We start from the raw sequence: 26,766 nt of genomic DNA on the forward strand, positions 1-26,766 counted from the left end.
CTTCAAACTTTGCCAGTGAGAGTGGTTTAGCTCAAGGACATCAAATGAACAACCAATGAGATGAAGGGGGCGGGGCATGTCTGATACTAGAGAGCATTTGATTGGTCAGAAGATCTGAGTAACTGAAGTATGAAGTGATGAGAAAAAAATCATTGATCCATTTAGGCGGAAGTGACAAACTGCAAGCTTTACATGTTTAAATCAGGTTTATATCTTCAAATGTTCTTCAGATTAACATACTATTACTAAAACCTGAAAAGAATGGACCTTTAATAATGATAAGGCAACACGTTTACTCTCTTATTTAAAGTAAAGTCAGCTAATGTTTTTTACAGTGTAAGAGTGTAACTCAGCTCATACCATCAATCATTGATCCACACAGTTCCCTGATGTGCTGCTCACTCGCCAGCTTGCCCTGCAACACAATCCCAGCAATAACAACCATCAAAATCACTACAGAGACACACATATAGAGTCAAGCCCCAAACTATTCTTCTATCAAGACTTAAAGTAAACTAAGCATATTGATGTTGTTAGCTCACATTGCTAGTGTTTAAGAGGAAAACAATAGTTTGCTCTTGTAATGTTTAATTGAAATCTGCAAATGCACTTCCTGTTTGTGTTAAATAATCCGATTAGGTTGCTTAGAGGTATTGGGCGGGGCTAACAAACTTAACCACGCCCCTCCAGCTGTCCGTTCAGACAACAAACAGATATGGTGAGGAGGAGGAGTCTGTTAGGTGGTAATCACTCACCCCAAACCCTTTTCCCCATCTTTCTGAAAGACACGCCTACTTTCTACATCCAATCAGCTCGCACTAGATATTCCGTATTAATATTCTGTTTCTATAGGAACTTCTTTACAATACGAAAAAAACAAACAAAAAAAGGTAGCAGCTTAGAATTCATTCAGACTTTAAAGTTTTTGTTTAAATGTAAATAAAAGCTGAGAAATATTGATTATCCACATTAATGCCTCTTCTTACACATCATCTTAATATCTTCTGGCAGACGCCTGTCATTTGTGTCAAAATAAAAGCTTCCTGGTTGAATAAACGTAATTTAAAGTCTACATAATGAGTGATTTCGGGGTGGCTGTATAGTGTCAGGCGTTGACTTACAGGAACTCCTGTTTTTCCGGCAACCCCGGGGAAGCCCTGTTCTCCCTGCAGTCCCATCGGTCCTGGTTTTCCGGGCACTCCTCTAGCTCCGGTCTCTCCTTGGGGTCCTACGACTCCTTTGGATCCGAGTTCACCATGTTTACCAGGCTATAGCAGGGAGAGTAAACATGACAATAGTATATTGTATGCATTTGGACTCAAAAGTGTTCAGTGTCAAAAGCATTGACGACAATATATACATTATTATTTTATTTTATTATTATTATTATTTCTTTTTTTCACCCAATTTCTGTTTACCTGAGAGCAGATTTCTAATCATAATAGCTTTAATAACTCTCTAAATCTCTAATAGCTGATGTGTTTCCTCTTCATCATGATGACAGCACATAATATTAGTCTAGATATTCTTCAAGACACTAGTGTTCAGCTTACAGTGACATGTAAAGGCTTTACTAGGGTAATTAGGGTAAAGTTAGGGTAATTAGGCAAGTCATTGTATAACAGTGGTTTGTTCTGGAGACAATCCAACACTAATATTGCTGAAGGGGTGAATAATATTGACCTTAACATGACTTTAACACTATTAAACACTGCTTTTATTCTAACCCAAATAAAACATATAAGACTTTCTCCAGAAGAACAAACATTAGAGGAAACACTGAACAACTCCTCAATTTGTTAAATAAGACTTGAAGTCGGGGCCAATAGCTTAGAGCAGTGGATCTCAAACTTTTTTTATCAAGCACAACCTCAGAAAAAAAAAACTCTCCAAGTACCACCATAATGACCAGTATTGAAATACAGTAGCGTAACTACTCACTCAAAACGTCAACATTTAAATTAAAATGTACTTTTAAAAGTTAAAAATTACAGATTACTTTTTAAAAAGAAAAAAAAAACCCTCCTGTACTCCTGTAAAGTCTAATTAACATAGTAGCCTATTTATCAACACCTGGAAACATAGGCTTCATTTCATCATATTCATATATAAATCACTTTTTAAATAAATTTTTAAATATATGTAGCATGTACATATGACATATTTGATTCCTTCTTGTACCACTAGAAGGAAGCCCACGTAACACTACTGGTACACGTACCACAGTTTGAGAACCACTGGCTTAGAGGTTAGTGCGTCGACATACAGCACCCAGGTGCTCGTGGCGACCCGAGTTCGATTCCCGGCTTGAGGTCTTTTGTCGATCCTTTCCCTATCTCTGCTCCCCACACTTTCCTGTCTGTAAAAATCTCTATTGTCCTATTAATAAAGGTGAAAACCCCTAAAACATTATTATAAAAGAAAAATCACTTGAGAAATATCTGAAAAATAAATAAACCTGCCCTCAACTGACTCTATTTATATTTGTAATATATATATATATATATATATATATATATATATATATATATATATATATATATATATATATATATATAAAAAACACACACACACACACACACACACACACACACACACACACACACACACACACTGTTTTGTAGTAATTTGACAGTAGTTGTTGCTGAAGATCATCACAGTCCTCTACACACATCGACAGTTTTGTTGTGTTCTGCTCACTCACTGATGCTGCATGTCTTTTGGACCCAGAGAAACTCCATAAAGTCTATTTTAAATAAAATGGAGTATTCTGCACTTTAATATGAACTGTAAATCTATTTTAATCATCTTGTGATTAGAGCCAATTTACTAAACAGACAAATAATGGATAAACACCTCTAGAAACCATTAATAGAGCACTTCTCAGAAAATACCCAGGAGCTGTTTTTTTAAGTAAAATGTTAATAATTTATTCTAAAAAGGTTTGCCTGATATAATTTCTTCCAAATTGCAAAAACAAATACCGTCATTCAGAGCATTATTTTCAGAAAATAAATTATTTTCATTCGTTTTAACTACAAATCCGTACAAATATTGATTTATAAACAATTTTGTAGTAAAAAGTGTGTACAAATGTCTTCATTTACACAGATGTGGTCAGTAGTTTAACCAATAAAACAAATGCTTTCCTCTAACACAACTATAATACAGAGAACAGTATAAAAACTAACAAATGTATTTGGTTGAGATTCGTGCACGTTTAAGTGTCCATTTATAATTATGTATTCACACCAGAAGCACCAGAGTTTCCTCTTCTAAGCAAAAGTCACTTAAAAAAGGCATACATCAATATATACAGTAACTACTGTTAATATTAATATTATAATAATGCTTCAATAGATCATTTTGTTCTGGTTTTAATGTAAAATAAAACATGTAACGACATGTCGACATTTGTGGAAAAAATGAAAATGATTGATTTGATGAATGTGATCTCACCTCTCCCTTCTGTCCGACAGGACCATACGGACCCTGAGATAAAAGAAAACCTTTAATATATTGAACATGTTTGAGTTGAACATGACTGTGCTTATACGTCTGACTGGTTTACATACAGGCTCTCCGTTCTCTCCCGGCAGACCATCACTTCCAGCAACTCCCTGAAACACACACACTAAATCACTACACAAAACACACAACTGATCATGTTCTTCATCACATCATCATCTGCATCCTACCATGTCTCCTTTAGGTCCTCCAGCTCCACCTGGACCCTGAGACACACACAGAGAGAGAGAGATAGAGAGAGAGAGTTAAACATGTGCAATTACTCAGAGTCGTGCTTCTAGTCCAAATATCTACAAACTCTTAAATCAAGAAGCATTTTCTAGACAAGTAATAAATATATTGTGTGTTTTCAGAAAAAATGAGTCAAAATGAAGTGAGTTTCTCCTGAAAACAAGTTAAATAATCTGACAATGGGGTTAGAGAAAAAATATGTCAAAGCAAAAACTGGATCATTTAGCTTACCCTACTGGGTATAATCCAACACTAGTATTGCTGAAGTGGCTAATAAGATTGACCTCAAAATGGGTTAAAAACTATTAAAAACAGCCTTTATTCTAGCACAAATAAAACAAATCAGACTTTCTCCAGAAGACAAACATTAGAGGAAACACTGTGAACAACTCCTCAATCTGAGAAACAGCATCTGGGAAATATCTGGAAAGGAGATTCCCAGGAGGGTGAATAATTCTGACTGTTTTTAAATTCTTTACTGCATCACACTATATTGAAATACAAAAAACGTCCTGCTTAGGGGTAAATAAAGTCTAGAAACAAACAAACACAATTACTGAGAGAGATTATTGTGCATGACTGACCCGCTCTCCAAACCCGCCTCTGATTCCAGTTGGACCAGGCAGACCTGGATCTCCCAAAGCTCCTTTCACACCCTGCACACAAATTCATCCATCATTACCAATTATTTCAACATATATGCATTAGACCATATTCCCTTTTTTATGTCCTTTAACATATTGCATTTGCTCAATAACGTCTGTCATGACCAGGCCCATGCTGAATCTGCATGCACTGAAATATACGTAGAGTTTTTAGCCCATCATTGAGTCTGTTTATTTACTCATGTAAATGTGTGCAGATATACACTCACTCTGCAAAACACTTTTCTAAAAGAACTATGCTTTACGTTTTGGTCTCGTTTCTAGTGCAAATATCTAAAAAGCCTTAAATCAAGATGCATTTTCTAGACAAGCACAAAATATTGTGTTGTTTTCAGAATTATTGAGGTGAAATGAAGGGAGTTTTTCCTTCAAACAAGCAGAATGGTCTATATATTTCCAATTTGACATACGATAATTCTTTTATCCTCCATTGTCAGATTATTCTGCTTGTTTTAATAAAAAACTCTCTTCATTTTGACTCATTATTACTCATACAAGACTATATGTGTTGCTCGTCTAGAAAATGCTTCTTGATTTAAAAGTTTGTAGATATTTGGACTATAAAAAAGACAAAAACGAAGTAAGTAAAAAACAAGTAAAGCATTATTTGCAGTGTGTATAAGCTCACTAAATCCCCAGTTAGCAATATATCTAGATACAAACGCAAGTTAACTGAATCAATTGAGTTCATTGCACTTCATTAGGAGATAACAGTTGTATCGCACACTGTTGTACAGTAATGCACACATGCGCAGCTCACCTGGAATCCTTTCACACCTTGTGGTCCAGTGTTTCCAGGTACTCCAACGCCACCCTAATGAACATGCAGATATCATATGAGAATACTCAGGATTAAAGCAGTTTATTAATCCTAGCTTTAAAGAGTTTAGTAGTGTATACTCACAGCCACACCTCTGCCTCCGGCCTCTCCTCGCTCTCCAGGGATGCCGATCTCACCCTGAGGGAGGACTTGCATTTACTAAACGTTTTTCAAAAATTGACTTATTATGTGGGAATAGTGCTAAAAGGGATACAGCTGAGGCCGGTAGTCATTAATATATGCATTAAAGGTGCTGTATGTAAGTTTTTGACTAAAACATAAAAATACCATAAAATATTGACAGATATTTAAAAATTAGTGAGCATTCCTGTTTATCTGAAAAACAACGCTCAAGTCAGATATTCTGCTGTGAACATGTGCGTTATATGCCGGAGCATGATTAAATGTAGATGCTGAATCACTGATATGTGTTGGTTTGCTCTGAGTCTCAGCTCAGTTTCAGACTCTTTCATTTATTCTCCAGATCTGAGCTGAACTATCTGCTGCTGCTGCTGTCAGAAGTACAGCAATAAACATCACGTAAATCAGCATTCACACTGATTTTATTGGCATTTAACACTGAATAAAGCACATGAGCTGTACCTGAGCTGATCATTGTCAGTTTTCTGTTGTCCAGCTGTGAGAAACAGAAGCTGTTTCTAATAAAACAATTCCAGGTGTTGTTTAGGGCAAAGACTCCTTTAATATGGAGAATATTCCTTCAATCGTGTGCCGCTGCTTTTAGGTAAAACATGATTTAAATCAGCAACAGCAAACTCCTGTTGGTCCTCAATCTGGCAACCTGCGCTTGCATGTGTTTTGATCCAGAAATGCAATACCTAGTACAACCACTGGGTGTCAAACTCATATACTGCACCTTTCAATTGTCCATTATTTGTATTTTATTAATGTCTACTCCAACCCTCAGAGTAATGTAAAAACAGTAATTATTGTTGTACGGTAATTGTATTGATGTTATAATATAAATAATTATTGTTAACTTTCGGCCACAGCCGTATACCTTCTGGACTTTAATCTTATACAGTGTTATACTGTAAAAACTGCAATACAAAATGCTTCCTACCTAGAGTTTTTGTCTTTTTTCTAGTCCAAATATCTATAAATTCTAAAATCAAGAAACATTATTTATATATATATATATATATATATATATATATATATATATATATATATATATATATATGTATGTATGTATGTATGTATGTATGTATGTATATATATATATATATATATATATATATATATATATATATATATTTTTTTTTTTTTTTGTGTGTGTGTGTGTGTGTATGTATATATATATATATATATATATATATATATATATATATATATATATATATATATATATATATATATATATATATGGGACAAAGATTCTATATAAGACTATATATATCAGAAACTTGTCAGAAATAAGTGAGTTTTACTTTAAAACAAGCGAAATAATCTTGTTTTTTATATAAGCTTACTCTGCTTCACCCATTGTCAGATTATTTTGCTTGTTTTAGGGGAAAACTCTCTTCATTTTGACTCATTATTTCTGAAAACAACACTACATGTTTTGCTTGTGTAGAAAATGATCCTTGATTTAAGAATTCTGGATATTTGGACAAGAAACTCTGAGCAATAAAGCATTTTTACAGTGTCTTCCACAGCTATAGCTCCAGAGGATTTAGCACCACTGGCTGAAATCATCATGCATTATATACATTATATACACTACAGCTGCCAGAAACTGATACATACAGGTATACCTGGCTCTCCAGACGGCCCCGCTTCTCCCATCTCTCCTGGATTACCCTGCAGGAGAGATCAATTGGTCAATTATACAGCATGACAGATCAAAATATGATTCATTCAGAGACACAAACACCACACTAAATCTGTCAGATGAAAAATACAAAATATAATCAGTGTAAAGCTGCGTCACACTAGAGTTTAACATGAGAAATGCTGTCGTGAGGTGATAAAACAAGATTATTAGACATCAATAAAGCCAGCGATTGCTCCATATTTGACATCTCTGTACAGAGAGCTCACGTTTTGATCTTGTGTTAGTCTCACAGCGACGTGACTTCATTTAATAACTAAACTGTACAGGAAATTATATTAATTACTCAAACAATAATAAAAAAATCATATTGACGATGCAGCAACGGGACAGAAATGAAAATAAATACATAATCATACGGCATAATTCCCAAACATCAAACAGAATGATGCAGAAAGGAAAATGACAATCACGATTTAAATAATATGTAAAATAATAATAAAACAATTACACATTTATAAATAATGCATCTTTTATGCTGTATTTATAAAGAAAAACTCCTTCAGCAGTGTTATACAGCACCACTGCCACACGAGGAGACCATTACCCCTCATTTAATATAACTTACTGTATTAATAATCAGAATAATAATGATCGATATACTCACGACTCCTCCTTTGGCTCCTTTTGCTCCTGCTTTACCAGGCAAACCCTGCAGGACATACAGAGAGAGAGTCAGTTGCTGGAGTTGTGCTGTGATACACACACACACACACACACACACACACACACACACACACACACACACACACACACACACAATATGTTGATTTGGAAAAGATTTGGAATAATATTTAAGCTTATAACTCAAAGTCTGTAAAAGCCTACACACACACACACGTGAGCACGCGAGCACATGCACACGAACACACTCACACAAATCTGCAAGATACAAACCACAGCATCAAGACACAGTCAGAATAACCTTTTAAAATATCTCCCACGCTGATTTCAAAGACTTCCAAACACAATCCCATTATTGATTTCTATGATCATGACTTCTCTGCGTGGGTATATATCTGTGTGCTCGTCTATTCAACAGTGTACATGAGGGTAATACGTACAGGCAGACCATTGGGCCCTTTCTCACCAGCCACTCCAGCTCTGCCCGCATCTCCCTATACACACACACACACACACACACACACTGACAGTCAGCTGGTGTTTAATACATAAATAAGGACATTCGCATTTAAAACACACACTGATTATCACCTTTTCACCATCCAGGCCTTGAGTTCCATCCTTCCCGTCCCTGCCAGGGATCCCCTACGATTAGGCAACACAACAGCATTATTATCAGACATAAATGTAATATTATGAATAATGATAAGCTGTAAATATGTTCCTCACAGGTTCTCCTTTAGGTCCTGCACCTCCAGGCACGCCCTTGGGGCCTATTTTTCCCTGTTTAGAGGATGATGTTGATAACGTTAGTCAACCTGATACTACAGAAATGGAAACGTCTGCAGTGTGAACAAGGATCTATTGATAAAAAGTGCTTACTATCTCTCCTTTGGGCCCTTTAAAACCTTGAGGTCCTTTTTCTCCAACATCCCCCTATTTAAGATACACAGGGCAAATATTATTCACAACATAAAGACCGTAGCCCTGACTTAAACCTTATTGAGAATAAACCTTTAAAACAAAGGGCAGTTACTCACGGTTTTCCCAATAATGCCAGCAATTCCAGGCTTTCCTCTGGAACCAGGTATTCCCTACAGAGAGTGCGGAGATCATTCAGTGAGTGCATCTAACTGTTCAATCTGTTTTAATATATCAAAATAAATATTTAAAAATATATTTCAACATACAGTAGTAGTTTTAATCATTAATAATTTTCTTTTCTCTTCATCATGATGACAGCACATAATATTAGACTAGATATTCTTCAAGACACTAGTGTTCAGCTTACAGTGACATGTAAAGGCTTCACTAGGGTAATTAGGGTAAAGTTAGGGTAATTAGGCAAGTCATTGTATAACAGTTGTGTGTTCTGGAGACAATCCAACACTAATATTGCTGAAGGGGTGAATAATATTGAGCTTAACATGACTTTAACACTATTAAAAACTGCTTTTATTCTAGCCCAAATAAAACTAATCAGACTTTCTCCAGAAGAACAAACATTAGAGGAAATACTGTGAACAACTCCTCAATCTGAGAAACAGCATATGGGAAATACTTTAAAATTCAAACAGGGCGGATAGTTTTCCTTCAGCTGTGTGTAGTGTGGGGATTTTGAGGTCTTACTCTGTCTCCTACTGCTCCGACCGGACCCTGCAGCCCTCTCAGCCCCCGAGAGCCCTTGAATAAAGCAGAGAACAAGAGAATGAGTGCCAAAATGTAGACATTTCCACAAATATACATTAAAATAAATATGTATTAGTATTATATATATCCATCATCCAAACATTTAGACATTTGAAACATCTCCCTACTTAAAGGGACAGTTCACCCAAAAATGAAGCACAATCCGCTCATATTTTCATTCATTTTAAGCTACCAATATTTGGATCGCATATCAACAAAACGAAACCAAGATATGATCATAAACTGTAGATTGTGTGCACTTATGATCCATATTCTGTGTGTTTTTCAGCCAATTAATCCCTCACGTCTCTGTCAGAGCTACAACTCTGCCATGTTTAGATTTATCTTGTGGATATTCCTCAGAGATTCAGTCTTTGGTGATTGCATTATAGCGTGTAAGTGTATATTTGGTGTCAGTTTGTTTTTAGATTAATATTTGCTTGTAGGGAAAATCAATCTGTTCTCTTCTGCTTTGACTTTGCATGCCGATTTATACTGTAACTGCACTTAATCTGTAAAACAGAATAGAAACTGAATAAAGCTCACAAACGCACTAACAGTTATAGGTACTGTAGAGTGTTTTGGGTCATTGGTGCTACAATCAGCACAAATCCAAACATTTCTCCTTTTTGGCGGATCTTTCTATGAGGGAATTCTCCAGAAGCACAGCTCAGGCGTGTTTCTCATTGGTTAGTAACACTATATCCTATTATTATTAACAATTATTGGTCTTTTTAGCATAAGAAAATAATAAATCACTCAGCCCTCAGCAGGAGATAGTAATGTTTGTCCAGCAGGGGGCGTTCTCATAATGCTGTCAAACTATCAACAGACCCTCGCTGCAGAAAAGTGGTCAAACGTGAACACAACAGATGTTTTAATGAGCTGGTTTAAATGGGAATGTCTACTTCTTAGCCCATCAGCCCAAACACATCTTTACACCAGGGCCCGGTTTTTCAAAAGTAATCCACTGGGATTTTGGATGAGGGATTGGATCAAATCTTGAAAATGGATTTTTCAAAGGAAAAAACGGATTACATAATTGGATTAGATCACGTAATCCAATCTTGGTTCTGATCCAGATTAAAACTTTAGGTTTTTCTGACCTTTTCTGTAGGATTTGGATCACTTTTAATCTGGATTAAACTGATCCCATCAGGAGGGTGAATTCAGCATGTGCATCAAATGTAATGAAAACTTCAAAAATGTATTAAACAATGCAATATTTGGATCATGCAGTATTTTACAACATATCCTATTTATTTATAAGGTTCATTCATTCATTTTCTTGTTGGCTTAGTCCCTTTATTAATCCAGGGTCGCCACAGCGGAATGAACCGCCAGCTTATCCAGCAAGTTTTTACGCAGCAGATGCCCTTCCAGCTGCAACCCATCTCTGGGAAACATCCACACACACACACACACACTCATACACTACAGACAATTTAGCCTACCCAATTCCCCTATAGCGCATGTGTTTGGACTGTGGGGGAAACCGGAGCACTCGGAGGAAACCCACGCGAATGCAGGGAGAACTATTTATAAGGTTGTAATTTTATTTGTTCATCCATCAGGCTACAGTGATACAGGCTTTAACATATTCAGCCTTTCAGTATAGGCCTACAGCAAAGTAGAAAGAGTTTGGGCTCATAAAATAATCCCCCAAACAGCTGTCAAAACTGACCAAAAACAATCCGTTTTATTCGGTCACTAATTGATTATATATATATATTCATCACAATGGAAAATATTTTCAATTTAGAATATTTATTAGTGATGCATGCAATGATTACAGAATCACCAAAAAAAGCAAAGAATGGCAATGACTGATATTTAAAATCACTTTCAACAATTGCAGAAACAGACTGAAAGTGCAGAAGCAAAGCTTCATCTGCAGAGGAACAGCTGACCCTGACCAAACTGCAGCAAACCGAGACCAGACCTGAGATCACGCTCAGACAAGCTGCTCTCTCCACATCAGATGAGGAAGTCTGACATTACTGTGGAGTTTTTGATATTAAGTCTTTTTTTTAATTCAATACATCTATATTTGAAACTTGTTATAAATATCCTCACTGTACAGTGTTTGTGTTGGGATGGGCTGGGCTTTTTCTTGTTTTTATTTATTTTTTTAATGTGTGTGTCTCATTTCTAATAAAAATAAGGTTATACTGACCCCACACTGGCTATTCTACTTGTCGCTCTTTACATGTCTAGAGTTCTACATTGTGATGTCCTGTTTGAGCACTGGTTATCCAGATTTAGTGATCCTGAAAACTTCCTCTCCGGATCAGACTGAGCCAATCTGATGTTGCTTTGAAAAACTGGCTTAAAAAGCAAACTGGATTACGCGATCACGGATTGCAAAAAAAGGATTACTAAATCCGGATCAATTTCATCTGGATTAAACCTTTTGAAAGACCGGGCCCTGGTCTAAAAGCATGGCCAAAGGTAAGATGGAGATGCTCGATATTGGAAAAACAGAACATCGCGATACATGTACTGCGATTTGTATAACATTTCCCCAGATGATTTGAATAGCTGTATTTGCAAACATTATTTTGTGCATCTGCATAAATTATAACAAATACAAGCAAAATAAATAAGTAAATAAATAAATGAACAGTGCTTTACGCTTTTCTAACAGTCTAACAGTATTCAAGGACAGAAATTGAACAGTCGAACGTAAAATAACATGGTGATCATTGTATAACTCATTTTTTTAAAATGCATATTCAAGAATATCTTTCTCTTTTACTCTTTAATAATCTAATCCTGTGATGTGACTATTGCAGATGCACGCACTGCTGTATCGATGCTCAAACAGTATACTGTTCAGCCCTATTGTGAATTATTCTCACCTGTAATCCCACAGTTCCTGGGACTCCTGGTGGACCCGGCGGGCCCTGATCCCCCTAATGAGTGGATAAAAACACAACACAACATGTTATTCCCTGCTTCAGGTTCAGTAAGAGCATAGTGCTTCAATCTATCACAGCATCTCACCTTCTCACCATCTTTCCCCAACTCTCCTTTACTTCCTTTATGGCCTGTATGACCCTGAAGCAAAACACAGTCATATCCTTAATAATAAAAGACCTATATTGTTCTCTCCAGAGCTGATCTATTGTTGCTGTGGTCAAATACCTTAAATCCAGGCATTCCTGGAGGTCCAGGAGGACCCGGAGGGCAGATGGCAGGACACTACAGGTAAAGCAACGCGATTAATCCTCAAGCAAATAAAACTAGCATCATCCTAGCTAATATGATAGGATAAAGCAGATCCAGGAGGTTGTTATCTCAGAATAAAGCCTGACATGTTTATCAGCAGCCAGATGTGAAGCGCAGCACTGTTGTAGAAGACTGAAGGGTTTATTCTGAGAAAACAACCTTCCTGCTGTGCTTTATCCTGCTTACTACACGGACACAAAACATAAACATCAGACATAAACAGTGTTCTGTGCCTCAGTAGTTCATTAATTCTTTAATTAAATGCAAAGCTGACAAATGAAACTGGCTGAATGGAGCATACTCTGACCCATGTGTTATTTATTCACTAGATTATTCACCAAACAGTCAAAAAGTGCAGACGAGCAGACACACATATGAATGTGGATAGTGGTATATGGGCGAATTTGAACAGTCAGGATGATTATCGGTTCCATCATGATACAAAAACAGCAACACAACACACATAATACATACCAGAAGATCTCCACTGCCTTCAGGAAGAGTTCCTGGAAGTCCCTAAACCCAAAAGAGGAGCACATGATGATTATTATATGTAAAGTGTTGTGCACATTTGCTCCTCTGGAGGGCGCTGCATGTACTTACAGGAGGTCCGTCTGTGCCTGGGAGACCAGGGAGTCCTGGCAGACCCTCAGGACCCTAAAAACAACCACAGAAACCTGTCACCGGGACCAAACATTTGTTCATACAACAGGACCAGTGCTGGAGAAACATGTTTGGTATGTTATTTTAATGTTTTTAAGAATCCGATTGTAATATATATCTTTAAAAATGATCGGGAAACTACTAATAAACGTTAAGGGCTTGATTTTAATGATCTAAGCGCAGTCTAAAGCTGGCGCGGAAGCACTGTGGCCATGTCTGAATACACTATTTTAAGGAGGGGAAAAACAGTTGGTGCACCAGGAGCATAATGTAACAGGGCTGTGCTGATTCTCTTCATGAGTTCTGGGTGTGTTTTGAGCAGAACGTGCATTAAACCAATCAGAGTCTCGTCTCTCATTCCCTTTAAGAGTCAGCTGAGTCGCTTCATGGTGCATTCGCTATACATGAAGACTTTGTAAGCAGAACAACCAAACGCTTTACTAATGAATATCCCACTAAATGTGCACTCACCGGCGGACCCTGGGGTCCCGCTCCTCCTGGAAGACCATTGGCTCCAGCGAGACCCTGTGATTAAACACATCCACACACAAAACCAGTGCTTGACTCTGGACATTTGCATTTTTCAGCATCCTCTGTGAATAATCATAGTGCTAGAAATTGTTAGCCATTATTTCAACATAAGTCTTCTTTTAGTTAGTGCTTGACATGCACTCACCAGAGCTCCTGGCCTCCCTCTGCCCTGAAAACAATGAGAGAAAAGAGCTGTTGACATTTTATTGTTGCACCACACTGTATATTCAATATACATTATTTTTAGAGAGTAAAACTAATTATGGTGGTCTGATGGAAAAGTGAACTAAAGTAGACTAGACTAAAGTAAACGAAACAAAACAAAAGTAAACTAATGTAAACAAAACAAAAGTGAACTAAAGTAAAGTAAACAAAACAAAAGTGAACTAAACTAAAGTAAACGAAACAAAACCAAAGTAAAGTAAACAAAACAACAGTAAACTAAAGTAAACACAAGTAAACAAGTGTAAACAAAACAAAAAGGAAACTAAAGTAAACTAAACTCAAGTAAACAAAACAAAACTTAAGTAAATAAAACAAAGGCAAACTAATGTAAACAAAAGTGAAATAAACAAAACAAAAATAAACTTAAGTAAACAAAACTAAACAAACGTAAACAAAAGATCTGACATCAAGAGATTTATTTGTGGAGAAACTTTTTATACTCTTTATTTAGTAATGTAAATTTGAGTGTTGACAGCTATTAAGCAGACCACCTCTCAAAATTAATTTAAATAATTTTACATAGTAATTTAAGTCTTATATAGTGGGATTAAAAAACTGTGCTGTCATGTAAAGTAAATCCACTAACAGCTAAAATAAAACAAAAAAATTGCACATAAAAGCGTGAGCCTGAACTAAAGCTACAAATGGTGGAACTCGATTTTGCTTACATGACTGGTATTTCAATATTAATCAGCTGATGTCATTATGTTTTATTGCCACCAGCACTTAAAATAAACACCAGCACAGTTAATTCTGATATTTCAATCCAATTCACAAATTAAAGAACCAAATTAGCTAGAGCTCTGGAACCACAAGCTGGGTTGCTAAACCATAACAGAAGTAAACTAAACCAAACAAAAGTAAACGAAACTAAACAAAACAAAATAAATTGAAACAAAAGTAAATGAAACAAAACAAAAGAAAAGTAAATACACAAAACTAAACAAAATAAAAGTAAACTAAACAAAAACAAACTAAAGTAAACGAAACAAAAGTAAACAAAACAACAGTAAACAAAAAAAGTATACAAAGCAAAAGTAAACAAAAAAATAAACAAAACAAAAGCAAACTAAATAAAAGTAAACAAAACAAATGTAAACAAAACAACAGTAAACAAAACAAAAGTAAACAAAGCAAAAGTAAACAAATAAAAATAAACAAAACAAAAACAAACTAAATAAAAGTAAACAAAACAAATGTAAACAAAATAAAAGTAAACAAAACAAAAACAAACTAAAGTAAACAAAGCAAAAGTAAACAAATAAAAATAAACAAAACAAAAGTGAACTAAATAAAAGTAAACAAAACAAAAGCAAACTAAATAAAAGTAAACAAAACAAATGTAAACAAAACAACAGTAAACAAAACAAAAGCAAACTAAACAAAAGTAAACAAAACAAAAGCAAATTAAACAAAAGTAAACAAAACAAACGTAAACAAAACAACAGTAAACAAAACAAAAGCAAACTAAACAAAAGTAAACAAAACAAACGTAAACAAAACAACAGTAAACAAAACAAAAGCAAACTAAACAAAAGTAAACAAAACAAACGTAAACAAAACAACAGTAAACAAACAAAAGCAAACTAAACAAAAGTAAACAAAACAAACATAATTGTATTAGACCTATAAACGCAGGTCAAAAGTATAAAACACTACAATGATGGCGGATGCACGAGATTGACAGTAAAGCAGTTTAGTGGACCACAGTAGGGAACAGTGAACAAGGGGTGATTTCAGATACAGCACTAGAGTTGTCAAACGTGGCATTTAATTGTGTGCTGTTGTAAATCGGCTGAATATTAAATATGATATATGACTGTGTTTACTGTGGATTTACTGATGCGTGGCACATACAGGGGGTCCATCGGGTCCAGGGGGTCCGGAGTCACCCTACAACAGCAAACAAATAAGAAGAAGAGGGAGAAATAAGTCTCTGACGTTAAACTGATGAGAAACAGAAAACAGACCCCAAAGAGAGAAGAGTGTTTCTACAATCGGTTTGTCAGGCCCACTCACCTGTGTGGGACACACTCAGAAATGCACAATGTTTTTCTAGAGATATAGTGTGATTATAAGAAAGTGTCTGCACATGGAGAGAGTGTTTCTACAGGTGGTTTGTCAAACCCACTCACATCTCATTTCATAAATGCACAATATATATATATATATATATATATATATATATATATATATATATATATATATATATAATTATTATTTTTTTGTTGTTCTGTATGGGCCGGTATAAGTTTATGACGGTGTGATAACCTTGGATAAGAATGTCATAGTTTTATGATATTGAGATTACTGCTCTACAATATATTCTTTTTAAATGTCTGGATAAAAAACTAAACTTGTTTTCCCCTTTGTACACAATATATATTTAATTTCTTGAAACATTTGTAATATGTTGGAGCAGTAAAATATTTTTAATTCTTTACAAATAAAAACATTTGATATTTTTCTGCAGGAGATACTCTGCTGTCCTAAAAAAACAATAAGTAAAAAATCTTACACATACCTTAGGAACGATATTACAGAAATATTGGCGGTTCTAAAACCTTGACTTTTTCAAACCGCGATATACCTTGAAAACAATTATCGTCCCATGTGTAATGTCAGAGATGACAGAGAGTGTTTTCTACAGGTGGTTTGTAAAGCCTACTCACCTGTGTGAGGCACACTCAGAATTGATGTTTTGAGGTTGTTGTGTCATTGTTATTATTGCATACTATAAAATGACCTCTGTCACTTTAACAATCATAAGCTACATTTCCATCCACCTATTTTAATGCTCATTGTGGAGATGCGCATAAAAACCGGTTGATGAAGACGCCAAGATAAGTTTAGAAAATGCGCATAAAAAATATATGCACATAGCTGAGTAGGATAAACTTTTTATTTGATGAGAAAAACACTCTTACCGAACAAATTCCAGTATGTGCATTAAAAAGGTGATGTGATTGTGTTATAAGAGATCATGTGATCATGGAAATGTGTGTGAGTGGATAACCAGCACACTGTAGAACATCTCAACTGTATGCGCATCTTGGCATCTCCATCTTCTCTCTCTCTCTTAGAAGCTAAATTCAAATCAAATATCACGACTACTTTAGAAATCTAGTTTACAAACATTGACAAAAAATACAAATGAGTTCAAGGGCATCCGCTGCATAATGCTGGATAAGTTCATTCCGCTGTGGCGACCCCAGATTAATAAAGGGACTAAGCCGACAAGAAAATGGATGAATGAAAAATGAGTTCACATTCCTTCAAACATAGGGGGCGCTCTTGTATGTTCACCTATGGAAATTGAATATCACTTGGTGGTCATGTCTTGTACTGCAGCCAAATCTGCCCACTGGCCTCTGTCCATCATGGCCTCCTAACCCTCCCCATATCATCATTGGCATATCATCACTCTGTCTCTGTCTACACCAATCAGCTGGTGTGTGGTGTGCGGTCTGGCGCTAAATGGCTGCCGTCGTGTCATCCAGGTGGATGCTGCACACTGGTGGTGGATAAGGAGATCTCCCCCCCATTGTGTAAAGCATTTATATTTAGCTCTGCTTTCATGTACAGTTTTGGCTAAAACAGGATTTGTAAAATACATGTTTTATGTATTATCTTAAAATGTACTGTTTTATTCTTTTCGTAAATATAAAGTCTAATAATCTAGTTTACTTTAAACTTTTTGCAGTGTAAAACAGAGCAGTGAAATAAAGGACTCTAATATTGCTCTTTACTTTCTCCAATCTCATCACATGACCTTCCCAGTCACACAGAGTTATCCTGATTTCTGCCTATTCCTGAAGACTAATTAAAATCAAACCTGTGGTGGGAAGAGTTCACATTCCAGCCGGGATTAAGAAGAAGCAGAGATTCGTGTAAAGTCACCTGAACCTCATTAAATCTGGCCTGAGAGACGGCTTTAGCCCACAACATCAAGATATTTCACAATCATCATTACGGGAGAGCTGCTGGCAGAATGAGACGGCTTTATATGGTGGTTTAACTACATTGCTTTTTAATTTACTGGAGATGCCTTCTATTGCTGATGTGTTAAAACCAATAAACCACAATGCTTTATTACATCTCGTTTCTAGTCCAAATATCTAAATAATCCTAAGTCAAGAAGCATTTTCTGGACGAGCAAAACATATAGTGCTCTCAGCCTTGCAGTACCAGACACGACCACCAGGTTACATTCGGATGACCATATAAGGTCTCCTGTGTTTTCAGGAACATGAACCCTATTTTATCACACTTTTGACAATATTTGTAAAGTAGACATACAATATTAAAGTAGTATGTGCAGTTTGATGGTATTTAACTTGAATTTAGCCCCTTAAAGCATCTGAAATGTGGATTGCTGTAGCAAAGTAATGCTTTACCACTCTGAGTATTCTTGTTGTGAATGAATAATTGACTGTTGCTCAGTGATATCTATCATGAAAAAATCCCCAGATACGAAACCTGGAAGTGCTTCTCCTTTAAATGATGTATAGTTTGTTACGATTGCCTAATGTTTAGATTATAACACTATGCTTTAAATATGTAACCGTAAATGCTCCACAGGATGTAGAGTGAGGGTAAATGTGTTTTACATAAGGTAACGTGTGTGTTCAGAAGACTTAAACCTTTCCAATGACAGATCGTCTGGCATTATTAGATTAGGATTTAATTGCTAAGGAGTGATGAAGTTAAATAAATGACTTACTGGTGCTCCTGGTGGTCCATCTTTGCCAGCGGGACCATCTGGACCAGTCAAACCCTACGGAAGGCAGTTTTTTAATGCATAATAGATTTCATTTACACAGTAAAAGGGTGCCAGATTGGGAAAAATCCTCCATTGTTGACTTACATCCACACCGGGCAGGCCTGGCAGTCCTGGGCTTCCAGCAGCGCCCGCTTTACCTGCTTTTCCTTTCGGACCCTTCAGTCACAAAATAAAGAGTTTTAAAGTCAAAGCATGATCTGTGCACAAGATCCACATCTTATTAAAGCATCTCAGAACCAGCTTTTAAACCCTGCTGCACGTTAATAATGAATAATGAAGTCATGCATCATTCAGTGCTGAATCTACACAACAGAATTCGCCACAGCGGAATGAACCGCCAACTATTCTGGCATATATTTTACACAGCCGATGCCCTTCCAGCTGCAACCCAGTACTGGGAAACAACCATACACACTCATATACACACACACTCATACACTACGGCCAGTTTAGTTGATCAGTTCTCTTATAGTGCATGTGTTTGGACTGTGGGGAAACCGGAGCACCCGAAGGATGGGGAGAACATGCAAACTCCACACAGAAACACCAACTGACCCAGCTGGGACTCAAACTAGCTACTTTCTTGCTGTGAGGCAACAGTGCTAACCACTGAGCCACCGTGCCGCCCTCTAAATAACAACATTCATTCATTCATTTTCTTTTTGGCTCAGCCCCTTTATTAATCTGGGGTCGCCACAGTGGAATGAACCGCCAACTTATCCAGCATATTTTTTACACAGCGGATGCCCTTCCAACTGCAACCCATCACTGGGAAACATCCATCCACACTCCTTCACATTCATACACTACGGCCAGTTTAGTTGATCAGAAGCACCAACTGACCCAGTCGAGGCTCAAACCAGCAACCTTCTTGCTGTGAGGCGATTGTGCTAACAACTGAGCCACCGTGACGCTCCATCTAAATAATATTAGTAATCTAAAACATCAAACGTTGGAATCGTTGTGCTTTTAAGTGCTCTTGAAATGCCTAATAATTATCAGTTTGAGTCCCGGCTGGGTCAGTTGGTGCTTCTCTGTGGAGTTTGCATGTTCTCCCCGTGTTGGCGTGGGTTTCCTCCCGGTGCTCCGGTGCTCCCATTCACACGAGGCTTCAGCGTCAATGCTTGACTGAAGGCGTGTCTGAAGTTGGGGCTGAAGTGATCGTCATAGCAGCGTCAGCCAATGAAATTCAGTCAGCAATAGGCCACTGTCTAGCTGGTGTATTTGCATGCAGCAATCTGATTGGCTGACGCTTCTGTCGACGCTTGAAAAGTTGTGCTAGTCGCAACTTCTGCAGCGAGCAACACCACTGAAGCGGCGCCGACAGATCCACAATGCAGTTTGGCAATGCCTGACGTCATCTATTGAAAGTGAATGGGAAGCGTTGACGCTGGCGCCCTGTGTGAATGTGGCGTTACAGTCCAAACACATGCGCTAAAGGGGAACTGATCAACTACACTGGCCGTAGTGTAAGAGTGTGTGTGTGAATGAGTGTGTGTACTGGGTTGCAGGTGGAAGGGCATCCACTGCGTAAAACATATGCTGGAATAGTTGGCGGACTCAGCTGAAAGAAAATGAATGGATGAATGTGATTGGCCACGGTTAAAACCTTTAGATGTTATTTACTTCATGTAATGTATGTATTCATGGTGGAAAATAAATATAGAATAATTAATAACCATCAGGGAAGATTTCGTGAATTATTTGGTTTGTGTGTTATTTTATCATTCTTTCATTTTCTTGTCGGCTTAGTCCCTTTATTAATCCGGGGTCGCCACAGCGGAATGAACCGCCAACTTATCCAGCAAGTTTTTACCCAGCGGATGCCCTTCCAGCTGCAACCCATCTCTGGGAAATGTGTTATTTTATTCTAGCCATAATAAAATATATTTGTAGAGTTACCCATGTTCGGTTGTCATTAATATCTTAATAAACATCGAGAGGTAGAACTGTCTGAGATATGAACAAAAGCAAGAGATGCAACCAATCGTGATTAAAAAATCGTAAAGGATGTTAATGATCTGACGCAGTTCCTCCCGCCTTTATGTTTATGCATCTGATTTTACGGTGTTTCTTTTTTTGACCGCCTCCTGTAGTTTTAGAGAATATCTCAACAGCGAACGCATCAAGTATACGGAAGCACTTAACCCAGGTTACTGGCAAATTAATAGTCCCATTAGCATGCTTCAGCATATACCCAACACCTCAACCCTTACGTTACTAACTATTAACAAAGTCCCTTAAAGGCAAGTCATTTCACTTGGCGGCCCTCTTTGAAACACCTCTCGGGCGGTATGTTCAGGCGTTCTGTTTAAATCGGGAAACATCAAATTCTCTAAAATTGCTTACCAAGCCTATGATCACATTTCACATCATGAAATAAGTACATTAATCAACAACGGTGTCTTTAATTTCATTTCTAAACATTTGAGTCATAAAAAATCTGCAGAAATTCACATCAGGTCCAAGCCCCTCCCCCGGAAAAATGTCAGTCCGTAGCCACCGCTGATTGGTTCTTGTACTAGAAGGCGGGCTATATTCGACATATAGTGACCGCTGATTGGTTCTTGTACTAGAAGGCGGGCTATATTCGACATATAGTGACCACTGATTGGTTCTTTGCTAGAAGGCGGGCTATATTCGATATATAGTGACCGCTGATTGGTTCTTTGCTAGAAGGCGGGCTATATTCGATATATAGTGACCGCTGATTGGTTCTTTGCTAGAAGGCGGGCTATATTCGATATATAGTGACCGCTGATTGGTTCTTTGCTAGAAGGCGGGCTATATTCGACATATAGTGACCGCTGATTGGTTCTTGTACTAGAAGGTGGGCTATATTCGACATATAGTGACCGCTGATTGGTTCTTGTACTAGAAGGCGGGCTATATTCGACATATAGTGACCGCTGATTGGTTCTTGTACTAGAAGGCGGGCTATATTCGACATATAGTGACCGCTGATTGGTTCTTGTACTAGAAGGCGGGCTATATTCGACATATAGTGACCGCTGATTGGTTCTTGTATTAGAGGGCGGGCTATATTCGACATATAGTGACCGCTGATTGGTTCTTGTACTAGAAGGCGGGCTATATTCGACATATAGTGACCGCTGATTGGTTCTTGTACTAGAAGGCGGGCTATATTCGACATATAGTGACCACTGATTGGTTCTTTGCTAGAAGGCGGGCTATATTCGACATATAGTGACCGCTGATTGGTTCTTTGCTAGAAGGCGGGCTATATTCGACATATAGTGACCGCTGATTGGTTCTTTGCTAGAAGGCGGGCTATATTCGACATATAGTGACCGCTGATTGGTTCTTGTACTAGAAGGCGGGCTATATTCGACATATAGTGACCGCTGATTGGTTCTTGTACTAGAAGGTGGGCTATATTCGACATATAGTGACCGCTGATTGGTTCTTGTACTAGAAGGCGGGCTATATTCGACATATAGTGACCGCTGATTGGTTCTTGTACTAGAAGGCGGGCTATATTCGACATATAGTGACCGCTGATTGGTTCTTGTATTAGAGGGCGGGCTATATTCGACATATAGTGACCGCTGATTGGTTCTTGTACTAGAAGGCGGGCTATATTCGACATATAGTGACCGCTGATTGGTTCTTGTACTAGAAGGCGGGCTATATTCGACATATAGTGACCGCTGATTGGTTCTTGTACTAGAAGGCGGGCTATATTCGACATATAGTGACCGCTGATTGGTTCTTGTACTAGAAGGCGGGCTATATTCGACATATAGTGACCGCTGATTGGTTCTTGTATTAGAGGGCGGGCTATATTCGACATATAGTGACCGCTGATTGGTTCTTGTACTAGAAGGCGGGCTATATTCGACATATAGTGACCGCTGATTGGTTCTTGTATTAGAGGGCGGGCTATATTCGACATATAGTGACCGCTGATTGGTTCTTGTACTAGAAGGCGGGCTATATTCGACATATAGTGACCGCTGATTGGTTCTTGTACTAGAAGGCGGGCTATATTCGACATATAGTGACCACTGATTGGTTCTTTGCTCGAAGGCGGGCTATATTCGACATATAGTGACCGCTGATTGGTTCTTGTATTAGAGGGCGGGCTATATTCGACATATAGTGACCGCTGATTGGTTCTTGTACTAGAAGGCGGGCTATATTCGACATATAGTGACCGCTGATTGGTTCTTGTATTAGAGGGCGGGCTATATTCGACATATAGTGACCGCTGATTGGTTCTTGTACTAGAAGGCGGGCTATATTCGACATATAGTGACCGCTGATTGGTTCTTGTACTAGAAGGCGGGCTATATTCGACATATAGTGACCACTGATTGGTTCTTTGCTCGAAGGCGGGCTATATTCGACATATAGTGACCACTGATTGGTTCTTTGCTAGAAGGCGGGCTATATTCGACATATAGTGACCGCTGATTGGTTCTTGTACTAGAAGGCGGGCTATATTCGACATATAGTGACCGCTGATTGGTTCTTTGCTCGAAGGCGGGCTATATTCGACGTATAGTGACCGCTGATTGGTTCTTGTACTAGAAGGCGGGCTATATTCGACATATAGTGACCGCTGATTGGTTCTTGTATTAGAGGGCGGGCTATATTCAACATATAGTGACTGCTGATTGGTTCTTGTATTAGAGGGCGGGCTATATTCAACATAAAGTGATAGCTGATTGGCTCCTGTACTAGAGGGCGGGCTATATTCGACATAAAGTGACCGCTGATTGGTTCTTGTACTAGAGGGCAGAATATATTCAACATATAGTGACCGCTGATTGGCTCCTGTACTAGAAGGCGGGGCTTCATTTGCCATATTAATAGTTAGACTTTTCTCCATTCAAAGAATACAAGTGACATGTCTTGTGTATACTACAGTCTTTCCCATTGACAAGCAGATAATCATTAGTTTACTGAGCTAAAGGTTCTGGTGAACGGTTGGATAACAGTGTGAATTGCACATTTAACTGAAGCGTGGCTTGTATTTATGGTTTATGAGAGGATTTTTCATCAGGAGATTTACTCACAGGCTTTCCGGGAAGTCCAGCAGGGCCTGTTTTACCCTGTGCAGGAGACAAACAACACAATCAATGAGTTTAATAAGCAAACCTGCTCAGATAAATGACAACTACACTATGAACAATCTCTGATGATGAACAGTTGTGTTTATTAGCGGTGGTGAACTGCATTATGGGATGTTGATCTCTGCTCTGTCCACTTCTGATGCTCATAATTCAACTCTACAGTTTAACAAAGTGACTTTTATTGACATTTTAGTGGTGTGAAATAATATAAGAGATCATATGTAGAGGAATAAGAACACATTGAACATGCTGCAAGGCTTCTGTAGAGTAATATACAGCACCAGCACACACTATACAGCACTGCACAGCTCACTTTTGACAACTTTTCAAGGTTAAAAGTTACTAGAAAGATCAAGATCCCATAATGCAACTCAAAAGCAGAAATAAATGCGTGAAACGTCAATCACAAAACACAGAACGCTGCTCATTTAGGGGTATTTTAACCGTGTAGATTCATCATCACAAACATCTCCAGCTTTCTGCGCTCTTTGGCTGCGGGTGGTGAATATCTGAGTGTTCAGGAGGGGGTTTGGGGAACTGTAGACGCACTGTTTGATCTGAGGCTGAATGAATGGGCTCTCTGTCACCCGCACTAAACCTGACTCTCGTTTACTGAGGAAACATTCAGCGCTTTCACCGTTTACATGCTGAAATTCCTCACAGGTTCTCCTCACAACCCGTAGCCTGCAACAACACTGCCTGCCTAAACATTCCAGTGCTATATATATATATATCTATCATTCATTTATATATGTTTTCCCTCATTTCTGCTTAACAGAGAGAAGATTTTTACATTTAATAATAGTTTAATAACTAATTAATAGTAATAGCTGAGTTATTTTCTCTTTGTCATGATGACAGCACATAATATTAGACTAGATATTCCTCAAGACACTAGTGTTCAGCTTACAGTGACATGTAAAGGCTTCACTAGGGTAATTAGGGAGGTAATTAGGCAAGTCATCGTATAACAGTGGTTTGTAATATTGCTTATTAATAATATTGGCCTTAAAATTTCTTTTAAAATAATTAAAAACTGCTTTTATTCTAGCCCAAATAAAACAAATAAGACTTTCTCCAGAAGAACAAACATTAGAGGAAACACTGTGAACATTTGGTTGCAAAATATTTGAGAAAGGGATTAATATTGCACAGGTATTTCTCTTATAAACATGTCTATTGTCATCATGTAAATGCATTCATTTTTCTTTAAAACAAGTAACTAATAATTAAATAGAGTTAAAGATGTATGGGATTTGAATCCACTTCATGGATGTACTCACATCGATGCCATCTTTCCCTGGGGGTCCTGGTGGCCCCGGCAGCCCAGGAGCTCCGCGCGGACCCGGCCTCAGCTTCACATATACAAGATGAAATAAAATAATATATATAAATAATAATACTTGCCAAATAAACAGCTCAGCTCATAATGCAGGAATGCACACAAAGCGTCCTCACAAAGAAAGCCTTTGTCTGACAACCACATTGCATAAAGAGTTGAACCTGGTTACCTGATATTTATATTTATTATGTAATTAATAGATTTATTTATGCCATTTTAAATTAGCACTCATTTAAGTGTCACTGATGTTTGTTTATTTTCTTATATATTAAGGAATTTTCTGAAGTGGATAATTAAGTAGCCATAACTCGACCAGATTTATTCATGAAAATAGATAAATAAACAGTCATGCAGGAGTTTAATTCGCTTTTACATCAACGTTAGTTATATTTGGAGGCTTCACAGTTTTATGCATGCAAACAAAACTAAAAAACACACTAAAATACATTTAATAAATGCTCATATTTCATTAATGTGAGCTAATACAATGCGCAATACACAGTAATTCCAAGCCTGCAGGTTGCTTTAATTAAAGGTAAACATGGTTTTAATAAATAAAACAGTATATAAAAGCATGCATCTTCTAATACAGATTAATACGAATGTTTTGAGTTATGAGATGATTTTGTTGAATATCGGGTCTGAAATCGCATGTACTTCAGAACAGCACCAGCACTGTCACCATAAGCACCATATTCACCACAGTAACGGACTATAGCGAAGCCCAAACAACGAGCGGCAGGTTATGAAGAGAATTCCCCACAGAAAGCGCATCTTACCTGGCCGAGTGTGGATGTTAGAAACAGTAAGAAATAGAGTAAATGCAGTGCTGAGAACACGACCATGGCTCCTGTCCTCTCCTCGGTACGGTGCCCAGTGCCGGTGTGGGTCAGTCCGGCGGCTGATAAAGGGGCAGTGGGGGGGCGGGCATCAGTTCACACCGTTCACACACACTCCGGGTCTCAGTCTTTACATTTCTCTCTATATCTCTGAGGTCTTTTAAGACAGTGTGTCCAAAATTGGATTGAAACTAGTTATGAGTGTCTGCTATTAAATGGCGTCGATGTTATGTTTGTAGCTCAAGCAGAGGAGCGCAGTTTAGTGTCAAACAGGAGTGAGGTGTACTTCAGCTAATAGTGTGGGGTAGTAACACACTCTGGAGATTATACAATGGGAATTATGTTTATAAAATGGATTTGAAAGCTTTTTATTCAACAGTTTTAAGTATAATGGGAGTGTGTGTGGTATGAAAAGCTGAATAAAATGTACTATTTTATGGGGGTAAAATGTGCTACTAAATGGCATTGATTACTCCCATTTCTCTCAGGTCTTTTAAGACAGAGTGTGCAAAAGTGGATTGAAACTAGTTGAGTGTTTCCAATAAAATGCATTGATGCATCTCAAGCATAAAATGCAGTTTAGTGTCTATTCTAGTCAGTTTACCTTTATATGTTCAAGAAAAATCCTTATGGGTAGTTAC

General features: G+C 37.6%; 1 protein-coding gene and 1 long non-coding RNA gene across 3 annotated transcripts in view; one reads left to right on the forward strand and one right to left on the reverse strand.

Annotated features, from left to right (window-relative positions):
- Positions 1 to 26,163, reverse strand: part of col9a3 (collagen, type IX, alpha 3) — a 34,674-nt gene extending 8,511 nt beyond the window's left edge. The window contains 29 exon segments of the mRNA NM_001305573.1: positions 361 to 415; positions 1,122 to 1,268; positions 3,460 to 3,492; positions 3,576 to 3,620; positions 3,699 to 3,734; positions 4,344 to 4,415; positions 5,185 to 5,238; positions 5,329 to 5,382; positions 7,015 to 7,068; positions 7,707 to 7,751; positions 8,164 to 8,217; positions 8,315 to 8,368; positions 8,453 to 8,506; positions 8,606 to 8,659; positions 8,764 to 8,817; positions 9,353 to 9,406; positions 12,274 to 12,327; positions 12,419 to 12,472; positions 12,560 to 12,616; positions 13,118 to 13,159; positions 13,247 to 13,300; positions 13,778 to 13,831; positions 13,983 to 14,006; positions 15,920 to 15,955; positions 18,786 to 18,839; positions 18,930 to 19,001; positions 23,888 to 23,923; positions 25,228 to 25,299; positions 26,066 to 26,163. Coding sequence (NP_001292502.1) covers positions 361 to 415; positions 1,122 to 1,268; positions 3,460 to 3,492; positions 3,576 to 3,620; positions 3,699 to 3,734; positions 4,344 to 4,415; positions 5,185 to 5,238; positions 5,329 to 5,382; positions 7,015 to 7,068; positions 7,707 to 7,751; positions 8,164 to 8,217; positions 8,315 to 8,368; positions 8,453 to 8,506; positions 8,606 to 8,659; positions 8,764 to 8,817; positions 9,353 to 9,406; positions 12,274 to 12,327; positions 12,419 to 12,472; positions 12,560 to 12,616; positions 13,118 to 13,159; positions 13,247 to 13,300; positions 13,778 to 13,831; positions 13,983 to 14,006; positions 15,920 to 15,955; positions 18,786 to 18,839; positions 18,930 to 19,001; positions 23,888 to 23,923; positions 25,228 to 25,299; positions 26,066 to 26,131 — 1,594 coding nt within the window. The 5' untranslated portion in view covers positions 26,132 to 26,163.
- On the forward strand, positions 12,276 to 18,158 carry LOC141380610 (uncharacterized). Of its 2 annotated transcripts, XR_015523018.1 has the most exons (3): positions 12,276 to 12,380; positions 12,530 to 13,380; positions 17,843 to 18,158. It is a non-coding gene; the product is annotated as an uncharacterized LOC141380610 (long non-coding RNA). The 2 variants fall into 2 exon arrangements; XR_015523017.1 differs by lacking the exon at positions 17,843 to 18,158 and having other exon boundaries at positions 12,530 to 13,655.
- Positions 26,164 to 26,766: the final 603 nt, after the last annotated feature.

This window comes from Danio rerio, chromosome 23, assembly GCF_052040795.2.
Source record: "Danio rerio strain M-AB ecotype USA chromosome 23, GRCz13ab, whole genome shotgun sequence".
NCBI classification, from domain to species: Eukaryota; Metazoa; Chordata; class Actinopteri; order Cypriniformes; family Danionidae; genus Danio; species Danio rerio.